The sequence below is a fragment of the Musa acuminata genome, chromosome BXJ1-5 (assembly GCF_036884655.1).
Source record: "Musa acuminata AAA Group cultivar baxijiao chromosome BXJ1-5, Cavendish_Baxijiao_AAA, whole genome shotgun sequence".
NCBI lineage: Eukaryota > Viridiplantae > Streptophyta > Magnoliopsida > Zingiberales > Musaceae > Musa > Musa acuminata.
This window is the reverse complement of record NC_088331.1, coordinates 38,439,186-38,456,753: the sequence shown is the minus strand read 5'-3', so window position 1 is coordinate 38,456,753 and position 17,568 is coordinate 38,439,186. Positions and strand designations below refer to the sequence as shown.

General features: G+C 46.1%; 4 protein-coding genes across 4 annotated transcripts; 2 read left to right on the top strand and 2 right to left on the bottom strand.

The window, feature by feature from the left end:
• Nucleotides 1–286: 286 nt before the first annotated feature.
• Nucleotides 287–3,319, top strand: LOC135674202 (NAC domain-containing protein 71-like). The gene is made up of 5 exons (XM_065183803.1): nt 287–859; nt 1,627–1,904; nt 1,999–2,295; nt 2,495–2,762; nt 2,867–3,319. The coding sequence occupies exons 1-5, from the start codon at nt 703–705 to the stop codon at nt 2,968–2,970; spliced, it is 1,104 nt and encodes a 367-aa protein (XP_065039875.1). The 5' UTR covers nt 287–702; the 3' UTR covers nt 2,971–3,319.
• A 1,678-nt stretch (nt 3,320–4,997) lies between these two features.
• Nucleotides 4,998–6,242, top strand: LOC103985326 (RING-H2 finger protein ATL29-like). The gene has a single exon (XM_009402986.3). The coding sequence runs from the start codon at nt 5,247–5,249 to the stop codon at nt 5,976–5,978; it is 732 nt and encodes a 243-aa protein (XP_009401261.1). The 5' UTR covers nt 4,998–5,246; the 3' UTR covers nt 5,979–6,242.
• Nucleotides 6,243–6,815: 573 nt separating this feature from the next.
• Nucleotides 6,816–8,544, bottom strand: LOC135674200 (E3 ubiquitin-protein ligase Os04g0590900-like). Its single transcript, XM_065183802.1, has one exon. It carries the CDS (start codon nt 8,306–8,308, stop codon nt 7,169–7,171), a length of 1,140 nt encoding a protein of 379 aa, XP_065039874.1. The 5' UTR covers nt 8,309–8,544; the 3' UTR covers nt 6,816–7,168.
• Nucleotides 8,545–13,369: 4,825 nt separating this feature from the next.
• Nucleotides 13,370–15,007, bottom strand: LOC135674199 (protein RGF1 INDUCIBLE TRANSCRIPTION FACTOR 1-like). Its single transcript, XM_065183801.1, has 4 exons — nt 14,814–15,007; nt 14,508–14,702; nt 14,015–14,230; nt 13,370–13,942 (listed from the first exon to the last, which is right to left on the bottom strand). Exons 1-4 carry the CDS (start codon nt 14,871–14,873, stop codon nt 13,691–13,693), a joined length of 723 nt encoding a protein of 240 aa, XP_065039873.1. The 5' UTR covers nt 14,874–15,007; the 3' UTR covers nt 13,370–13,690.
• Nucleotides 15,008–17,568: the final 2,561 nt, after the last annotated feature.

Sequence of the window (17,568 nt, the reverse complement as noted above, 5' to 3'; positions counted from 1 at the left end):
AGAAGCAGAATCTAGACGTATCGATCTATTACCGGAGTTGCGAGATGTGAATGCAAGTAAACATCTGTTGTCTGAAACCTTTGGTATTAAAGTTACTTGTGGGCTGTTTTATTTATATGATAAGTGGATAAGACTAAGGCTGAAATCGTGTGCTTTTCATGCGTGACAGTAAGACGACGACTGCTGGTGGCAGTTAACTATTGCCGGGAAACCAGCTTTCAAGTGTGAACAAGGGAGCCATTTCGTTGGCCCGCGTAGCCTCTCTCCTTTCAGCGCTTCCACTCGCTTCGGGCACACAAAGCCGGCCTCTGGCTGCTTCCGCACGACTTCTCATCCTCCTCCTCCTCCCTCTCTATAAAATCTGTCTCTCCCTTTGCTCCCTCCTCTACTACCACTACCTTCTCTACCCACTTATCCCTACCTGACGCCTTGCTCTCCTTTCTTTGGGGAGTTTGGATTAAGCTTTCTGATATTCTGAGTTCACGGAGGAGGATGGTTTTGACGTTCAAAGGTTTCGTCCTTCGGAATTTGTGGATGGAGAAGCTTCGATTGGAGAAAAGTTTCCTCTTTTGGATATTCCAAATCTTCATCTTGAGCAAGGATCTGTAAATCTGAAGAGTTTAGAGTTCCACGTGCTCAGCTTTTAGAAGGATAGTTTCTCCTTGTTTCCTCCTCCTTTTCCCAAACCTCCAAGTGGATAAGATGAGTTCTGTCTCGCTGCCACCGGGGTTCCGATTTCGTCCGACCGATGATGAATTGGTGGGGTATTACTTGAAGAGGAAAGTCGCTGGACTTAGCATTGAGCTGGAGATCATTCCGGTGATCGAGCTGTACAAGTACGATCCATGGGATTTACCAGGTGATGGCTGCTTGTATTGATTGTGTTTGCCAAAATGCCTTAGCATGCCATGCTTCTATATTGCTTTGTGATTTCGAAGATGTTATCATGAGGTTTGAGTTGCGATTTGTTTTCCTTCATCTAGTTCTACTGCTTACTAGTAAGATCTGTAGATTTCTCTGGTAAAAGATATGATGAGTAAAAAGATTACTATCAACATTTTCTTGTTGATTGTCTGCTCCTTGGTTTGATCTGGGAAAGTTTAATCTCACCACCAATCTAACATATCATGACCTTTGTTTTTGTTGATCATCCAAGTTTTAAAGAGCGACTACAATAGAAAAGAGGTACTTGCATGCGCACTTTAAAGAAATAGGCGGAAGCTTCAACTTGCACCAAGTACACGAGCACCTTAGAAAGATGAGGGAAGGCTTTTCATGTCTTTGCTCAAATCTGAGTTCTGTAGCTTTTTCCATACTTACAGGTATTGAGTACACCCATTAAACTTGTGTGTGAAGTTAGTGATAGATCAGTCACTCTGTATTCTTCCAAAAGTAATCGCAGCATACAGCTTTGACAGATTTAAACATCATCTGCATGATAAAGTAATGTTGTCAATAGATTCCTGTACTTAATTTTAGTAATGCAGTTTATTAAAGAATGAAATCTGACTTTGAATTACAACCTATAATGGTTTTGTAAATGACTGTTATAAGTTCAATATCTAAATTTTCATTTGGTTAAAGTGAGTGAAAACATCTGAGATCACCTTCTTTCAATGAATGCAGACAAGTCCTTTCTTCCTAAAAGAGATTTGGAGTGGTTCTTTTTTTGTCCGCGAGACCGTAAGTATCCTAATGGCACACGCACAAACAGAGCTACAGGATCTGGTTACTGGAAAGCCACAGGTAAAGACCGGAAAATTGCATGTGAGCCTTCAGTATATGGAGTGAGAAAAACCCTTGTGTTCTACCGCGGAAGGGCTCCCGGAGGGGAAAGGACTGGTTGGGTGATGCATGAGTATCGTCTTTGTGAAGATCTTTATCAAGGATCTACCAATTTTCTGGTAGATGACTTCTCGATCATAGAACATCTTTGAGTCGGAGAAGTTATTAGCTTTTGTTTGATTGATCTTTTGTTTGCTAATTTCATGTGACCAGGGAGCTTTTGCGCTGTGCCGTGTAGTCAAAAAAAATGATCATGGGCTGAAAGCTGGTGATCCTCATGCAGAATCCAAAGCTAAAAGATGTTCCTCTTCTGCAGCTGAATCTGGCTGTAGAGGATACATTGACAATGTCCTCAGCATTTCGGAAGAAAATTGCACTGTGGTCACAAATGTGTCTGAAAAAAATGAAGATTCAACACCCATAACTTCTCCAGAGACCGGTAGAGAGGTTCAGCTACAGCCAATAATGAAAGGCTTCCGGGAATCACAAATGGTCGCCAATGCTTCAAAGGTATGAATAAAGAATCATTAATCATGACCAGATGCCGAGGAAGGTTTTATTCACTGCTTTTCTGCTTGTGAGGATCTCATTTATGAAATTAGCATAAAAAACTTTGCAATGGTAGAATGAGAGAAACATTTTGTCATAAGAATAAACTTTAGCAGCAATTTGTCTGCATGATTGTTTGATATTTTTTATGCCTCTGCAGACTTCTCCGGATGAGAGCATCTCCAAGTCAGTAATTACTGTTGGTAATACTAATGTAACAGAATCACCCACACCAGGAAATCTCTCCCCCTCACATGTCGTCAACTTGATGGAGGAAGATTTCATGGTGGATGAACTTTCATGGAGTGGAAGTTTGCCCTCTTTTCCAAGCCCCACGAGTTGCATGGGATTTTATGGCAATGCAGAAAACATCACATTCCATAGCCTTGAATTGGATGTACCAAAACATCTGAATGCATCATACAGTGGTAAACTTTCCTCTTAGAATGACCAACTTATATTAGCTGTTAAACCTTTCTATTGACTAGTGATACTTGGAGGCCTTGTATCTTACTTTGTCTTTTAATTTCAGGCACTGAGACTTGGAATCCAGCAGTACCTGCGTCTCTTTGTAGGCAAGCAAGTGAAGGAGAAGATCTGAGCTTGTGGTTGCAGGAAGACATCTTGGTGAAGTGATATAATGTAAGGTGTTCTGTTCTAATGGCCCTAATATTAAGAGGCCATTAGAGACGTTAATACAGTTGGTTGTACAGGGGCAGCCCTTTCAGGCAATGCCTTTTAGTGTTTGCACTTGGAGCTACAGTGGTGCCAAGAACGTCTGCATGGAGGCAACCCATTCCAAACATCTGTGCCTGGCGGTGGAAGGATACAAGAATTCATCTGTCTCCTTAGGCAAGAAATATGTGTAATATGTATGATTAGGTTTCATAGATCACTGCAGTCATAACAGGTGGTGATGTCTCTAAATGGATCTACCATGTAAGCATGACTGTAACATCTTTATTAAATGGTTTGCTTTGTGTAAGTTTGTCATCATCTTTGTGATTCTTCTTAAGCCTGCTTGTAGAATCATGTAAATTTTGTGTTGTGCCAGGTTACTCTCCTTCCCCTTCTTTCACTTTCTATGTTTGTGAGTGAGTCCTACCAGTAGATATGAACTGTAGTCAATTATCCATGACCACACAAAGAGATACTTGAAGCTATTCGACAAACCTTGAAGTCAAAGCTTGAGGCTTCTCTTCAACCTGTGTTATGTCACAGATGATGATTCCGCTGTAAGCAGTACACCCCACCCCCAACATCACAAGTTGTCTCCCTTTACTGGAGCTGAGCTGCTCAAACCTCAAAGATTTGCAGCAAATCCATGCCCAGATGATTAAAACTGGTTTCGTACACGGCGTGCCGTCCATTGCCACTCTCTGTCTGGCCTCCTCTGCGACTTCAGACAACACAAGCTTGGCTTATGCCTGCATGGTCTTCAACCACACGGAGCAACCCGGTACAATGATACGGAACACGATGCTGAGGGGACTCGTCGACCGCAGCTCGCCCAGTGCGGCAATCTCAGGATACGTGAGCATGCTCCAAGATGCCAGCAGCACTATGGGTGCATGGTTGATCTCCTTAGCAGAGCTGGGTTGCTCAGGGAAGCCAGAAACTTCATCGAGAAGATGCCCATGGAGCCAAATGGTGCAGTGCGGGGTGCTCTGCTTAGCGGATGCAGAGTCCACCACAACATCGATGTCGGCGAGAACGTAGCTGAACGCCTACTGGAAATAGAGCCAAACAACGTTGGCGTGTACGTGCTTCTGTAGAACATCTTTGCTAAGAAGAGAGATGGGAAGAGGTGAGAAAGGTGAGGAGCCTGATGCACCAAAGAGGGATAAGGAAATCACCGGGGTGCAGCTCGATCGTGGTAGATGGGATCAAATACGAGTTCATGGTGGGGGATCAGTCTCATCCAGAGTCAGAGAGCATATATCCGATGCTAAATTAGATGAGCGAAAGATTGAGTGCAGCAGGTCATGTGCCGGACACATCAGATCTGTTGCTCAACGTCGAGGAGGAAGAAAAGAAAGGCTCGCTTTCTCAACACAGTGAGAAGTTAGCTGTGGTTTGGATTGATAAAGATGGCACCGAAATATGAAATCGATATGATGAAGAACCTTAAGAGTGTGCGGCGACTGTCATACGGCGATCAAACTGGTTTCAGGACTTTTCCGCCGGCGAGCATTCACGATAAGGGATAGAAGCCGATTCCACCATTTCAGAAATGGGTCGTGTTCCTGCAATGACTACTGGTGAAACATGGAAGCAGATACTGTAGATTTCTTGGTACATCAAAATCAGATATAGCACAAATCTCATCAAGGTTTCATGGTGGTGATGGAACGAACAAAGAAGAGGGTCAAAATAGGAAGGGAGCGGTCAAATGATAGGCGGGTGTGCGGTCAGCTGGACTCGACGCAATGCGGCACCCTTCATCGTCGCCCAGCGGGTACATCGGATCCAAATGAGAAGTGTCCGTATTCCGAAGCGATCGCGGAGTGTGAGTGGCCGCGTTTGCTGCTCGACACACACACACATACACACGACGCGATCTCCGCGAAGCGGCCCACAGCCACATGAGCCCCGTTCACTAACCACGCGAAGCAGCGGCCGTCCACCGCTAACCGCTCTCCCCGAGTCTTCTTCTCTACCGAGCCTCTCTCCCCGCCTCCCAACCCCGTCCCCCACGTCCTTACCAGCCCCCTCCTACGTACCACCACAGAAGAACCACTCCGACACTCGCCGTTCTCTCTCTCTCTCTCTCTCTCTCTCTCTCTCTCTCTCTGAAGCAAATAAGCGAACGAGTAACAATCTGTGGCCAAGTTCACGCGCCACCAATTGTTCGACCAAAGTTCCATGCGAAGCGCCGCCAACCGGTCTCCCGGAGCCAGACCCATTTGGCGATGGCGAGCAACCCACCTTCGTTCCACCACCACTGCCGCTCCCTCCTCCCTTCCCCATCTTCTCCTCCGTCCCCCCACTGTTCCTTTCCCTCCCCCGCTGCCGGAGTCTCCAAAGCCCTCCCCCCGTCCCGCTCCATCCCCATCCTCCTCCCCATCGTCTTTCTCTTCTTCCTTCTCCTTTTCTTCCTCTCGATCTTCCTCTTCCGCGACATCCTCCACTTCACCTATGCGTTCTTCTACGGAGGGTCGCCCAGCGCCGTCCGCCGGCCCACCACCTCAAACGCCGCCGCCGCGGATTCCTGCCTGCGCGGGCTGGACCCCGACATCCTGGCGTCGTTCCCCACGCTGCCCTATTCCTTGGTGAGGGGGCTGCAGGAGGGCAAGTGCGGAGCGGAGTGTGCCGTCTGCCTCGCCGAGTTCGCCGGTGGCGACGTAATCCGCCTGCTCACCGTCTGCTGCCACGCCTTCCACCCGCCCTGCATCGACTCCTGGCTCGCCGCCCACGCCACCTGCCCCCTCTGCCGCTGCGACCTGAAGGCACCGCCCGACGAGGCCGCCGTCATGGCGGTGCGGGAGGCCGTCGACGGTGGATGCGACAGCCATTGCATCTCGATCGACGACGACGGGGAGGGGGCGGAGGGACGGTTGGAGAAATCGGCACCGGAGAGGACCTCGAACCCGACGAATGCAGGAGAGAGGAGGGAGGATGCCGACGAGGGTGCAGCACGATGAAGACGAACAGTGCGAGCGCCCGTGAAGGAGCGGACCTCATAGGAAACACGTGGCTATAAATGCTCGTATCTTTCCGACTTAGATTTGATCGGAGTTTTTGCCGAGATTTATTAGAGCTTACGAACAACACACGGGAATTGAAATCGATGACAATATTAAGTTACTAGTGGCTCTGCCATTAGCTTAGTAGATTACAATCTGCATGTAGTTGGACGCGTCCTGTGCTTTGTTACAATCACTTGTCGATATCCTGCTGCATGTCAACTCATCGACCCTAAGTTTGGTGGATTTCGTGCTATACGAATCATTCCCACAAGAACATTGTATTGTGTCTCCCACATGCTTCCTTCCTCGGCATGTCAGCTGAAGCGGATAGAGAAGGTCCACTTTCATTAACTCTGAGGTAAGGGAATCCACGACATCACAAACACCTCTGTTAGCTTTCTTTGTCGAAATAATTCATGGGAAGCCATTGGTAGGCCGAAAAGCTTCAAGGCGAACATCAACCTGAACTGGATCTGTATTCAGGTGGGTAGTATGTCAACCTCCTCAGAATAAGACGCTCCACGGGCAGCCGCCTGGCTTTGGCCAACCTCTCAACCCTCCACCACCTACCTAACCCTTTGATCAAGAATGGAGTGCTACTCGAATGGAGTTTGTCCTGACCATGGAGAGGTCCCCAGGAAAGAACCAGAGGGTTTCTTTGATCCCTGACAAAAAGTTAAATTTTGCTTGTTCTGGTCTACAACCTTATGTGCTCCCGTGCCCACTCGATGCTTGCAGCAAACCATGTTTTCATCGAATGTTAACTGATTTCATTACCAACCCAATGAAAGATTGTAGAGACAATACATCAAACACCAGGTAATTATCCACAATTTCCTTTTCGTACAAAGGATCATCTTTTCTGAGTTACCTATAACTTGGCAATGAACAAAACCAAAGATGAAGCCAGAAGGCCGTGCGCGAGGTCGAAGTCGTATGAAGCAGAATAAGAGAAAGAAAGCAAAGAGAAGAAACAAAGACACAACATGGAGACCAAGCATGGGCTGTGTTGAACGAATTCGAAGCCACTCAAACCGAAGCATGTATACAGAACAACCAGGGAGCTCTTACCAGAATTATTCGCCCAAGAATCACCATGTTTCTCTCATGTCCAACTCAACAATGGTGAGTTCTTCCACAAAAGATCATTCGGCAGCTTCTTGTACCTGAAGACCATTCCTTCGCCTTCCTTGCTTGGTTAAGCAGAACCTCCCGCTGGAGAATGATCTTTTCATCGGCACTGCGCTCATAACACCATGCAATCCCCTGCTCTCTTGCGATCTCCTGACCTTGCTGTGATCTCCCGCTGCACGCCTCGAGGAGCTGGTAGCCACCCACAGCCCGTTTTCCTTTGCAGCTAGCAACTCATCCTCCATGCTCATTTGCAATACGTCGGCGATCGAAACCCGGTCGCAACACGAAGCGTCCATCGAGGACGATCGCCTCATCGGTTGGATGTCGTCGTCTCTGATCTCAACTATTGCGTCCGTCTCTTCTACCCCTCTCGAATCACGGTAGATCTGTGAACAAGGATCCTTTGCTGCATCGCGACTGCTTCCGGGATCTGTCTCCTCTTCTGCATTGACGACTAGATCTTCTATAACCAGAACTGTCTCATCAGCTTGTGCAGCTTCTTCGACCTCAGGGTTGTTCTGAGACTCTGGAGCGGACGGCGACTGCGGCGGCAACGTTGGATTGACTGTTACGATATTGGCACGGCAGAGGGGGCAATTAGAGTGCGATTTCAGCCACGTGTCGATGCACCGGAGATGAAAGGCGTGGCTGCACTTGGGGAGCAACCGAAGGCTGTCATCCTCCCGGAACTCGCTGAGGCAAACGGCGCAATCGGTGCCCTGCACCATGCCATCGCCTCTCCGATACTGGTAGACCGCAATCTTACTGATTAAGATCTCGTCGAGCCCGTTCGTCGGGGAGGCATGCCAAGCTTCATGGCGGCGAGATTGTCCGACATTACCATCGTCGACCTCGCGGTTATCTGTGCCGGGCGGATCGAGCCACCGTCGCAGCGAGTCAAAGGTGCCGCAGTACTTGGAGACGATGGCGTAGTAGCAGACGAGGAGGAAGGCGCCGGCGAGGATACCGATGATGACGATCACGAGGGGGGAGAAGGTGAGGCCGGAGTTGTCGCTGGTGAATTCAACAGGGGGAGGGGGTGGGAAGACGACGTAGCACCACTGCGGACAGTAGATGCTACAGAAGCCCATAGAGCAATCTCTAGTCGGCACATACGGAACCCAAGATTGTTGGTTGTCGGAAGCGGCCATGAAGAAATCGCAGCGCAGAAATTGATGGGGATCAAAGTAGGAAGTGAACTGGGAGACTGAAAGAGGGAGAAGGGAAGAGGAGTGGTGAGAGACAAAGAGCTCGACTTCAGCTTGATGGGTGGGTTTATGAAGTGTGGTGAAGGAATCAGACGTGCTTGATTGCAAAGCAAAGTGTGGAGGAAGAGAGATGATGGTTAGATTGCTTTTGTCAAGGCTCCTTTGGCTCTTTATCTTTCCATATTTCCTTTGTTTTTCTTTTCTAGGGTGGGTGATGGACATGTGGTGGGAGGGTTGATGGTTGGTTGACCGAGGAGGATGCCAATAACATTACTGCAACATTATTGTTGAGAGTTGGTGACAATCGACATTAGACAAACTCCTCCTCATCGACATGAAGTCAAATCAAGGCCAAGGGAATCCTCCAGTGGGTCACTGCTCATGTGCTTCGGTGAGCATCTGCCGATGGCCAATGTTGGGATCAGATTTTACTGCTCAACCCAACAGTCGGTCTCGGTGTACACCAAACTGAGGATGTGTTGGCTTTATCGGCAGTCAAAGACACAGCTTTTTGTTCTTGGAGGGCGAGAACATGTTGTCTCAGAATCCAGTCTCTTTCTCGAAGATCTGAACTGCTGATCTCCTTTTCGCCACAGTTCCAGTCGCCCACCTCGACGGCTTTAGACTAACACATGATCAACATGGCATGGGAATCGAATATGTGGGTTATCATCGGTGAGTCAGCTCCATGGAGCATAAAGATAACACCTCTACAACAGCAGGAAGAACACAAGTGGTTCGTAGTAAATGCCAGAGTGACACCAGAGAAGTAGAGTCTTTCGTGTACCAACTGGAGCACGTGATGGGGTCAGTAAAAAGATCAAAGAGGCTAGCAAATGAATGTTCTCTGCCGAGGTTATGAAAGTGAGATCTCCTGATTCAAGAAAAGCGAGGTTGGACCGAAATGTGTATGCAACAAACAGATGAAGATAAGCTGGAAGAGGATTATGCTGTCGGTATGACATTTAGCTAGGATAGGTCTTACGGTTGCAAGAAAGAAGCCACATCGTTCCTCTTCTAGCTTTGTCGAATTGTTCTGAAGTGGTTCAACAATCCACGAAGCTGATTAAGGCCGAGGGTGACGGGAGAAGAATTCATCGGCAAACCAACCAGGAAGTGGAGTCTCAAACAAGCTTAACAAGCTTGAAAGAAAGAGGCAATCTGGAATAAAGGGCATCAGATAAAGCTAAGACACCATCATCCTCCTCTCTCTCTCTCTCTCTCTCTCTCTCTCTCTAACGCGTATACGCAAAAGCTAGGAGTCCACCCGGCCAAGTGAATCCCTGCAGGGGCCCTCAGAGTGTCAGCAGTGAGACACTGAGCTGGGCATGCAAAGTAGTGACTGATGACTCCTCCCGTGAGTCTTTTGACGCAGTTGCCACTGTTTAACACGATGGGCAACTGACCAGTTAAAAAAGATGGGACGGAGAGACGAATCTTTCTGACAATCTTTCCAACGTCACAGATCGATCTGGTTTCTGGAGAGTCACCAATATGATACTTTGGAACGCTAAAGATTCCATGATCATGATCTACGGTTTCATTTCTGCAGGGGCTTGAAATATCGATGACAGGAAATCTAAAGCTGCATCTGCTGCTGATATGACCGTAACATCATCAAACTCCTTAAAGTTAGCGTTGATAATATACAGGAAGGAAAAAGATTGTCTCCCAGACTTACATACAAATAAATCCTTTATTCTCTCTCAGAAAAATATAATATATCCCAGTTGGTATGTACATGTGGCTTCCTAGTGCTAATAATGCTTAGAAATATTTATGTGAATATTATGAAAATTAAAAGAATATTCTTAAGGATGAAAGGATTCCGATTATATGTATTGGATTTTGCCTAGAATTTTATGAGTTTTTTCTTTCTTCAAATATTTTTTTTTTACAAGGATAAATGACAAAGATGAGATTCGAGTATATGACCTACCGACTAGAATATTAAAAAAAACTTTAGAGAAAAAAAATAAGACTATTTAGAGAGAAAAATAATAGAAAGAGAAAAATTAATGAGGGAAAAGAACAAATTTGATCATGACAACCATCAAATAAGAGAAGATATTGAGATCAAGAAAGCAATCAACAAAATTACATTATAATAGGAGAAAAAGTAAAAGAGATCACTGATGTTGATTAGATAACAAAGAAATATCGACATATTAAAATTTTGATTACTTTCAAAAGAAATGATTGAAAATAAGGATGATGACTTTTATGAATTATTTTGGATCTCATTGTTACCTGGATTTGATAAAAAAAAAAAATTACTAGAGATGGAAAGTCATGATGAGAACTTATTTGGATCGAAAGGTTTAAAAGAAATTATCTTTGATGGTTTTAAAGATATGACGGATAATAGAGATTTTGAATTACTCTTCGAATATAAGAAAAAAGAATGGTTTTTAGCATAGAATATGAGAAAATAACACTAAAGATATTTATAAAAGAGATATATATCATCTTAAAGTAAATATAAAAAAATACAAGAACTAGAAAAAAGTGAAGATATTTCAACTGAAAAAGATAAAAAAGAGACCTCATCACATATGGTAGATTCTCCCAATAGTATTCTTATTGAGATTAAAGCAAGATTCATATTGCAGCAGGGATATTATTGATTATTTTTGGAGTAGATGATTTTATTTTTATTGAAAAATGTAAAAGCCATTTACCAACCTATAAAAACAAAGTTTTTATAAAATCACTTATTAAGTATTCAAAAGATGTTATTAATGCTGATTTGAAGATTATTATTGAAGATCTAGAGGCAACAAAGACTAATGAATATTCTATGATAAAGAAGTTCAATTTTTATGCAAATGGTTATGTTGATCAGATTGATTTTATATTTGAAGATTGGTTCAAGACAAATGAGATAGATTGAGCACATGGATGACCACTGTAGATTGTGTGGCTCAAAAATTAATAGAATCCAGAAATCATTACACACAATAAAGCTTCAAGGCTCTCCATAATATTTTTTGTAAAGTTTAATTTAAGAGAGGATGTTGAAATATTAAATCAAACTTTGTGATTAGATAAGAGTTTCTATTATAGTTAAAGTTAAAATTTTGAGTTTACTCCTCTATAGATAAATGGTTCGTATAATGCAAAGATAAGGAGCCAAGAAGTTCAGAGATTCAAGGTCTAAAAGATTGTAAGTTTTTATTCTCCTCCATACTTTCTTCTGTGATCTCTTGATCCCACTATATTTTCGAGAGATTTTTTAGTATAATTTTAAGATTTTGACTAACTAAATTAGTTGGCATATGTTGTTTGAGCATGTTGCTACTAAGTCTACTATCTTCACCTCATCGAAAGTGATGGGCCTGTTTATAGACAATACAACCTTTAATGGACTTGTCCGGAAGGTCACTCGAGGACATGCCCACGAGTTAGGCTCTCGTGGAGTAGAAACATGCCACCAAGAACACTGACCCAAGCCAGTGTAAGGAGGACGAGTTCGGCTCCGTCACTTGTCATTGCGCTGTTTCATTTTTTAGAGTTACAAGTAACGCCTGAATTACTCCACTGTTTCCCTTTTAGTCACCTGTATGCTTACCCATCCCCTCAATTGTGACACAGACTTTTCCGGAAGGTTGAGAGACATTTGGGCATGGGCGCTCCTCAGAGGTCCAACCGAGCTCTCATCACCAATAATGGACTGCAAGTTGGCCACCCAATTCCAAGGGGGGTGTCCACCTTCTCCCACACCATCAGAGAGATGAGGTGTGTTCCTCTAATGATGTATGTTTGTGTAAAATGGTGCGACTGATGTGTGAAAGTTCCACTTCGTCCGGAAGTGTTCATTTTCTAATCACGTTCTAAGACCGCGATTACCGTAAACAAATTGGCTATCTCTACCTCCATATCCACAAGACTTTGCCGGTTTCCCAGCCACCGTATGGAAGGAAGAACAAGCACGAAAGGTCCCGCAGTCGACAGAGCAGCTGTCGGGTAGAGGATGAGGATGAAGGATGCGCAAGCAACTCACATCATGAGATAGGAGAGGAGAATAAAGAAACAAATTCACGGGAGGATGTGGTTGCTGTTCTCGGCAGGGGCCACTTCATGCGCATCCAAAGCTCTCGTTTAACTGCAACACGAAGAAGAGGAAGAAGCAGTAGCGGAAGATCAAGTGTCAGACTTGACTTGATATCTGACGCCGTTCATGCCGAGCTACGACGCCGATACGTACGTTCGTCGGTGGAGGAAGCACGTGTGAGCCGCGCGTTTTCCATGCTTAAAGGGAAAGAAACACGTGCCACGCCATGCCCAGGAATCCATCTGCTATATTTATCCTTATCTTCAATTAATTCAATACTTATCCTCTCGCTGGAGAACGTAGGCCCTACGTGGACCCCCACCAATTAATACCCGTCTAGTTGAGTCAGCACATTCGCATCGCAGGATTCACGTGAGATCACATCAACGGCCATGATCATCTGTCGACACGCCCCCACGACATACAAAGGAAGAGGGGAAACAAAAAATCTACTCAGGTGCACGGGATGTTCCCGCGACGGGGCCGACACGTGGGACCCGGACAGTGGAAGCTCAATCCGAGCCACGAAACGTACCGAGTGCCACGGTCGGCACGTGTGGGGCTCGCCACCGTCGCCAAGAAAACATATTCCCCTTATTGCTTCTACTTTTCTAAGATTAGGATCCGACCCGATTAAGTATTCTCCTTGGCACCGAGTGTAATTACTTTATTCTGGTAAGCGAGGTGGTGGTGGTTAATTACGACGTCAACGGTGGAGGCTGGTCCTGTGGACAACGCAACACCAAGGGAACGCCGCCAGCGTGGACCCCTCCGTTACAGAACCCGTCCCCACGAACCACTTGCACGCACGCGGGCCACCACGGCGGAGGCCACGAGCGTGGGCCCCAGGAAGCGAGAGCCGACGCCACCCGCCTTGACCGGAAAAAGCTGGAGATGGCGGGTGCAGCCACCACACTCCGTCGCACCCATGGCCGATCTTTAACACGAAGTAGACAAGGAGCATTTTATTACACATTCTTCTATCCTTTTATGTAGCCAACCATCTCCCTATGGCTCCCCTTTTTATCAGTATTTACATTTATCAAGCCCAAAACCTATCTACCATCACAAAACTTAGATATCCCCAGTCCACCAACCTAACTGTCCCTCCTCTTAACTAACCCATCACATAGTAATAACTGTAGAATCCATGCCTTGGTTTAAGCTTCAGCAACTGCTTCGATAAGTTTGCCTATGTGGTGGACACTAGTAGTAGTAGCGTATCAGTATGTATCACTGTGGGTGGTGGTAATGAAGAAGGGCGGCATGGCCTAGAATTCCAAGATGCGGCTTCCGAAGGGGGCTCTGTGTGGAATGCCCTTCCTCCTCTTGGCGCTCCGGTAACTGACGACAGCTGGCGGCGGGGTGGACGGAGTGAAGCTCTGCTTCACGTTGTTGCTCTTCTCGTTGCCCCGGCTTGAGCTGGTGTATGATTCTTCCGAGTCCGATGCTTCTGCCATCGCCTTCTTCGTGGTCGACTTGTTCGTCCTGCTGTCGTTGTAATCGTTCCCGGTGCCGGAAATCTGAATTCAGCGTATCGACATTCAGTACAATAGATGTGTAATCGGCGGAGGGGAATTAAGTGGGAAGCGGACCTTGCAGCCGAGGGAGCAGAAGCGGAAGGAGTCGAGAAGGCTCCTCTCGCAGACCTCGCAGGTGTTGGTGACGCCCTTGCCTGGCCTCGGCTGGGGGCGCTCGTTCAGGAACACCACACGGGCGCTATTGATGATGTACGTCTGCACGCCGGTGATGTCTAGTACCTTCTGGATCTCCGACACCCTGATCACGTCATGGTAGGACGAGCGCCGAATCTGCATCAACAACCAACAGAGATTAATCCGAGGTAGAATGCGCTGCCTCGGGATGAAGCAGTGCCAGCGATGGATAGAGAGAAGGTGGGGATTTCTTTGGGTGGAATAAACACGGAACCGCTACCGAAGGTGCTGCCTTTATCGGCGGAAGGGAAGGAACAGCGGAACCCATCCATCCATCTATCCTCCATCAAGAAGCCGCCATTCATATGGCGAGGGCTATGCCGGCCAACGGATGCAAAGGGAAGAGCGTAAGAAAGGAAGAAGAGAGGCGGACCTGGATGGTGCGGTGATCGCGGTGATGGTTGAGGCAGAGCGAGCACAAGGCGCCCCCGGTGCAGTCGAGACAATACATGTTGCACTCGCTCCTGTGGGAGTCGGCGTGGAGCTTGCACGGGACGAAGAACCTCGTCGACAGCAGGGGACGAAGCCACGGTGGCCACCGGTTGTCGTCCGCCGGCCCTCCTCCGCCCTGTTCCAGTACCAATCCATCCAAGACAACCACCACATCAGAAACCCACAGCACCAATATTAGAGAGAACCAACAAAGACAAACGATAATACATGAAAGAAAGATCATCACCATGACTCGTCGGTTCTTGAGATTGAGCTCCTTGAAGGGGGATTCCTGATCGATCGCCATTTCAATCGTCAACACCTTCCACTTGTCTGTGTTCCTGCTGATTTCTATTCAAAAGACACGAGCAAGGAAAGAGGAAGACTGCGGGCTTAGAAGAAGGGCTGCTAAGGGCAGGGGTTGTGGCCTTTGTAGACTTTAGAGAGACAGAGAGAGAGAGAGTGGCCGTTCCTATCCGCTCTCTCTCTCTCTCCTCTATTGTGTCGAGTTCAATTGCTAGGAAGTCTCCTTTTTCTCTACCATTCCGCCCTTACCATTACCTCCTCCATTTGTTTATTGTGAATGCATGTCAATTCTATCCCTCCATCTGATCTACTTGCGCATCCTTTGTGGCCTCATTTGTTGGCCAATAAATTAACCATGGAATTGCCTTGTAATAACTAAGCTACCATCTTACATGTCACTACACGTCCTCATCAATCCATGTGGTGTCTAATTCAGCAGCACTCATGTCCAAGTAACATTCATCAACCGCACTCTGGACCACTTTCTTTATGTTTAATTGGCTGGTAATTGATAATTTGGTAAACCAAGACTTCATTTTAATCAGTTCATCTCATACATTATATATATGTATATATATATATATATATAATTAATTAATTAGGTAGGAACCCCACTGACCTAACACTAGGTTCTCTCATCTACTATTATTATATGTGAAAGGCAGCTAATGCTGTTTGCTTTAGTTTTAGACGTCTGGACTTTTCTTCCTTGGGTCATTTTCTTCGTGATGAATGCAACTCCCCATTTGGAACTTCCATGATGAACAAATATGAACAAGCCTTATCTCCAAAAACAGTGTGCACTGTGGAGGAGGGGAGCTGCTTTTGCCCCAATTCCTTTTGATTCACATAGCACTTGCTGGGGCAAAAGAAACTTTGATGAAATGAACCCGATGATGGCATTAAGTATAATCTTCTTCGGAGAATGGGGAATTCCGTGTGGATATCCATACCACACCACGCCGAGCTTCTTTACCTTTTCCCATCCACTGCCTGAGGGTAGAATATCTATCATAGAATAATACAGTTGATGAGTGATGGTAAGTCGCCAACCACAGTGGCCAGTGGTGGCGTGGAATTCTGCATGCAGGTTGAACTCGAGAGAAAGGCCGAAGAGTGCGCGATTCTTCTAGTGAAGATGGTACTCAGCATCCGAGAATTTTCTAGTGGTGGGTGACGGTGGAGCTATGGAGCTCTGCTGGGTGTCGTCCTCGGTCCACCTCATGGACAACCTCATCCCGAGGTTAAGGAAGAGACCCTGGTTTAGGTGACAAGATTGACCCGACTCCAATGGGCACGCACGCACGCACACACACACACACTCGTGGTGGGCAGGTGATGTCATGGCTAACGGAAGACATAAAAGAAGGAACAGTGATGGGGCTGCAATCTGCTGGTTGGGTGGTTGGACAAGTAGAAAGACGGATGCGTCTGTGTCGTCTTTCGATTGCTTGCCATGGCTTCTTTTCCTCGAGAAAGACCATGGAAATGGGGGTGTTAGTAACAGCGTGGAATCGGAGCACAAGTGACGAGAGCGCATCCCATTGCTGCCCTGCCGCTGGGCCTGCAGAGCATTCATGAGCATGCATATTATAGGAGACAATGATATGCACTGTTACAAGCCTAACTAGTTTCTTTCTTCATTTGCCAACTTATCTAATGTAGTGCTTTCTTCAGATAGACAAGGAAGTCAAACCTACCATGTCCATCTTCTTTCTAATCTGCAAAGTGTTTTGATTTGCCAGATAGATAGCAAACATTGAAATAAGCCTTAGATGAGTGATTAGTACTGCTGAATCTCTCAACCATAAGCATCTGCAGTGGTAATAATATACATATAACTATGTCTTCTTCCACATGAGTCGGTCAACGATCGACGAAGCTTGCGTTTCAAGAAACACTAGAATTAGAGAAACAAGTAAGCAATGCCATCAGCATTAGCTGAATGAACACCTATTGGTACAATCAAAAAAATAATGGAGATGACAGTAAGCAACTCCCAATCAACATATTATAGAATTCAAATCCATATATGGTTACTGACCGAATAAGGTTATTAGTAAAGGATAAGGACTTCTTCTTCTTCTTCTTCTTTGGAGGAAGGTCAGCTGTCCATCTCAGCGACTGTTGTTTGCATTAGCAAAGCATCTATTTGGTCCAAAGTCCAAACCAAGCTTGTCCGGCAATCTCTACAAAGCAAAACCTCGGTACGACTTTTGACAAAGCGACATTCTTACCCACTGTGTGTGTTCACTCATGTCTTTGGATCACAATAAACAGCCAACCCAACATTGAAGACGTCAATCTTACCGTCCACTGGAAAACCTTATTAGAATGATTGGTTTGGGACGAAGAACGTGGGGCGAGGGAATGAAAAAGATGAAGCACGAGAGGGTGCATTGCATTTGGAGTCCAAACAAACTGTGGTGGGGTTGGGGGGGGGGGGGCGGGGGTGGGGGCCACACGTGCTAAAGCGACTCTTGATGGATGCTTGCTTGACCTTGACTGCCATGCCATGCATACCCATCATCTATGAAGGGAGGTCAACAAGACTCGCGTGCAACTTTGAGATTAAAGTCATCACTTTGGTAGCTTTGGAGGGCTGTATCACAACTTATATAAGCAATGTTAAAATTGTTGGAAATATTTTTTGTTGTATATGAGATAAAAGAGAGAGAGAGAGAGAGAGAGAGAGA

Excerpts from the sequence above, each read along its gene's own strand:
- LOC135674200 (XM_065183802.1), bottom strand. The coding sequence starts at position 8,308 with ATGGCCGCTTCCGACAACCAACAATCTTGGGTTCCGTATGTGCCGACT.
- LOC135674199 (XM_065183801.1), bottom strand. The coding sequence starts at position 14,873 with ATGGCGATCGATCAGGAATCCCCCTTCAAGGAGCTCAATCTCAAGAAC. Across the intron at positions 14,231-14,507 it reads GCGATCACCGCACCATCCAG|ATTCGGCGCTCGTCCTACCA; the intron begins GTCCGCCTCTCT and ends TTGTTGATGCAG. Across the intron at positions 13,943-14,014 it reads TCTGCTCCCTCGGCTGCAAG|ATTTCCGGCACCGGGAACGA; the intron begins GTCCGCTTCCCA and ends CGCTGAATTCAG.
- LOC135674202 (XM_065183803.1), top strand. The coding sequence starts at position 703 with ATGAGTTCTGTCTCGCTGCCACCGGGGTTCCGATTTCGTCCGACCGAT. Across the intron at positions 860-1,626 it reads CGATCCATGGGATTTACCAG|ACAAGTCCTTTCTTCCTAAA; the intron begins GTGATGGCTGCT and ends CAATGAATGCAG. Across the intron at positions 2,763-2,866 it reads TCTGAATGCATCATACAGTG|GCACTGAGACTTGGAATCCA; the intron begins GTAAACTTTCCT and ends TTTTAATTTCAG.
- LOC103985326 (XM_009402986.3), top strand. The coding sequence starts at position 5,247 with ATGGCGAGCAACCCACCTTCGTTCCACCACCACTGCCGCTCCCTCCTC.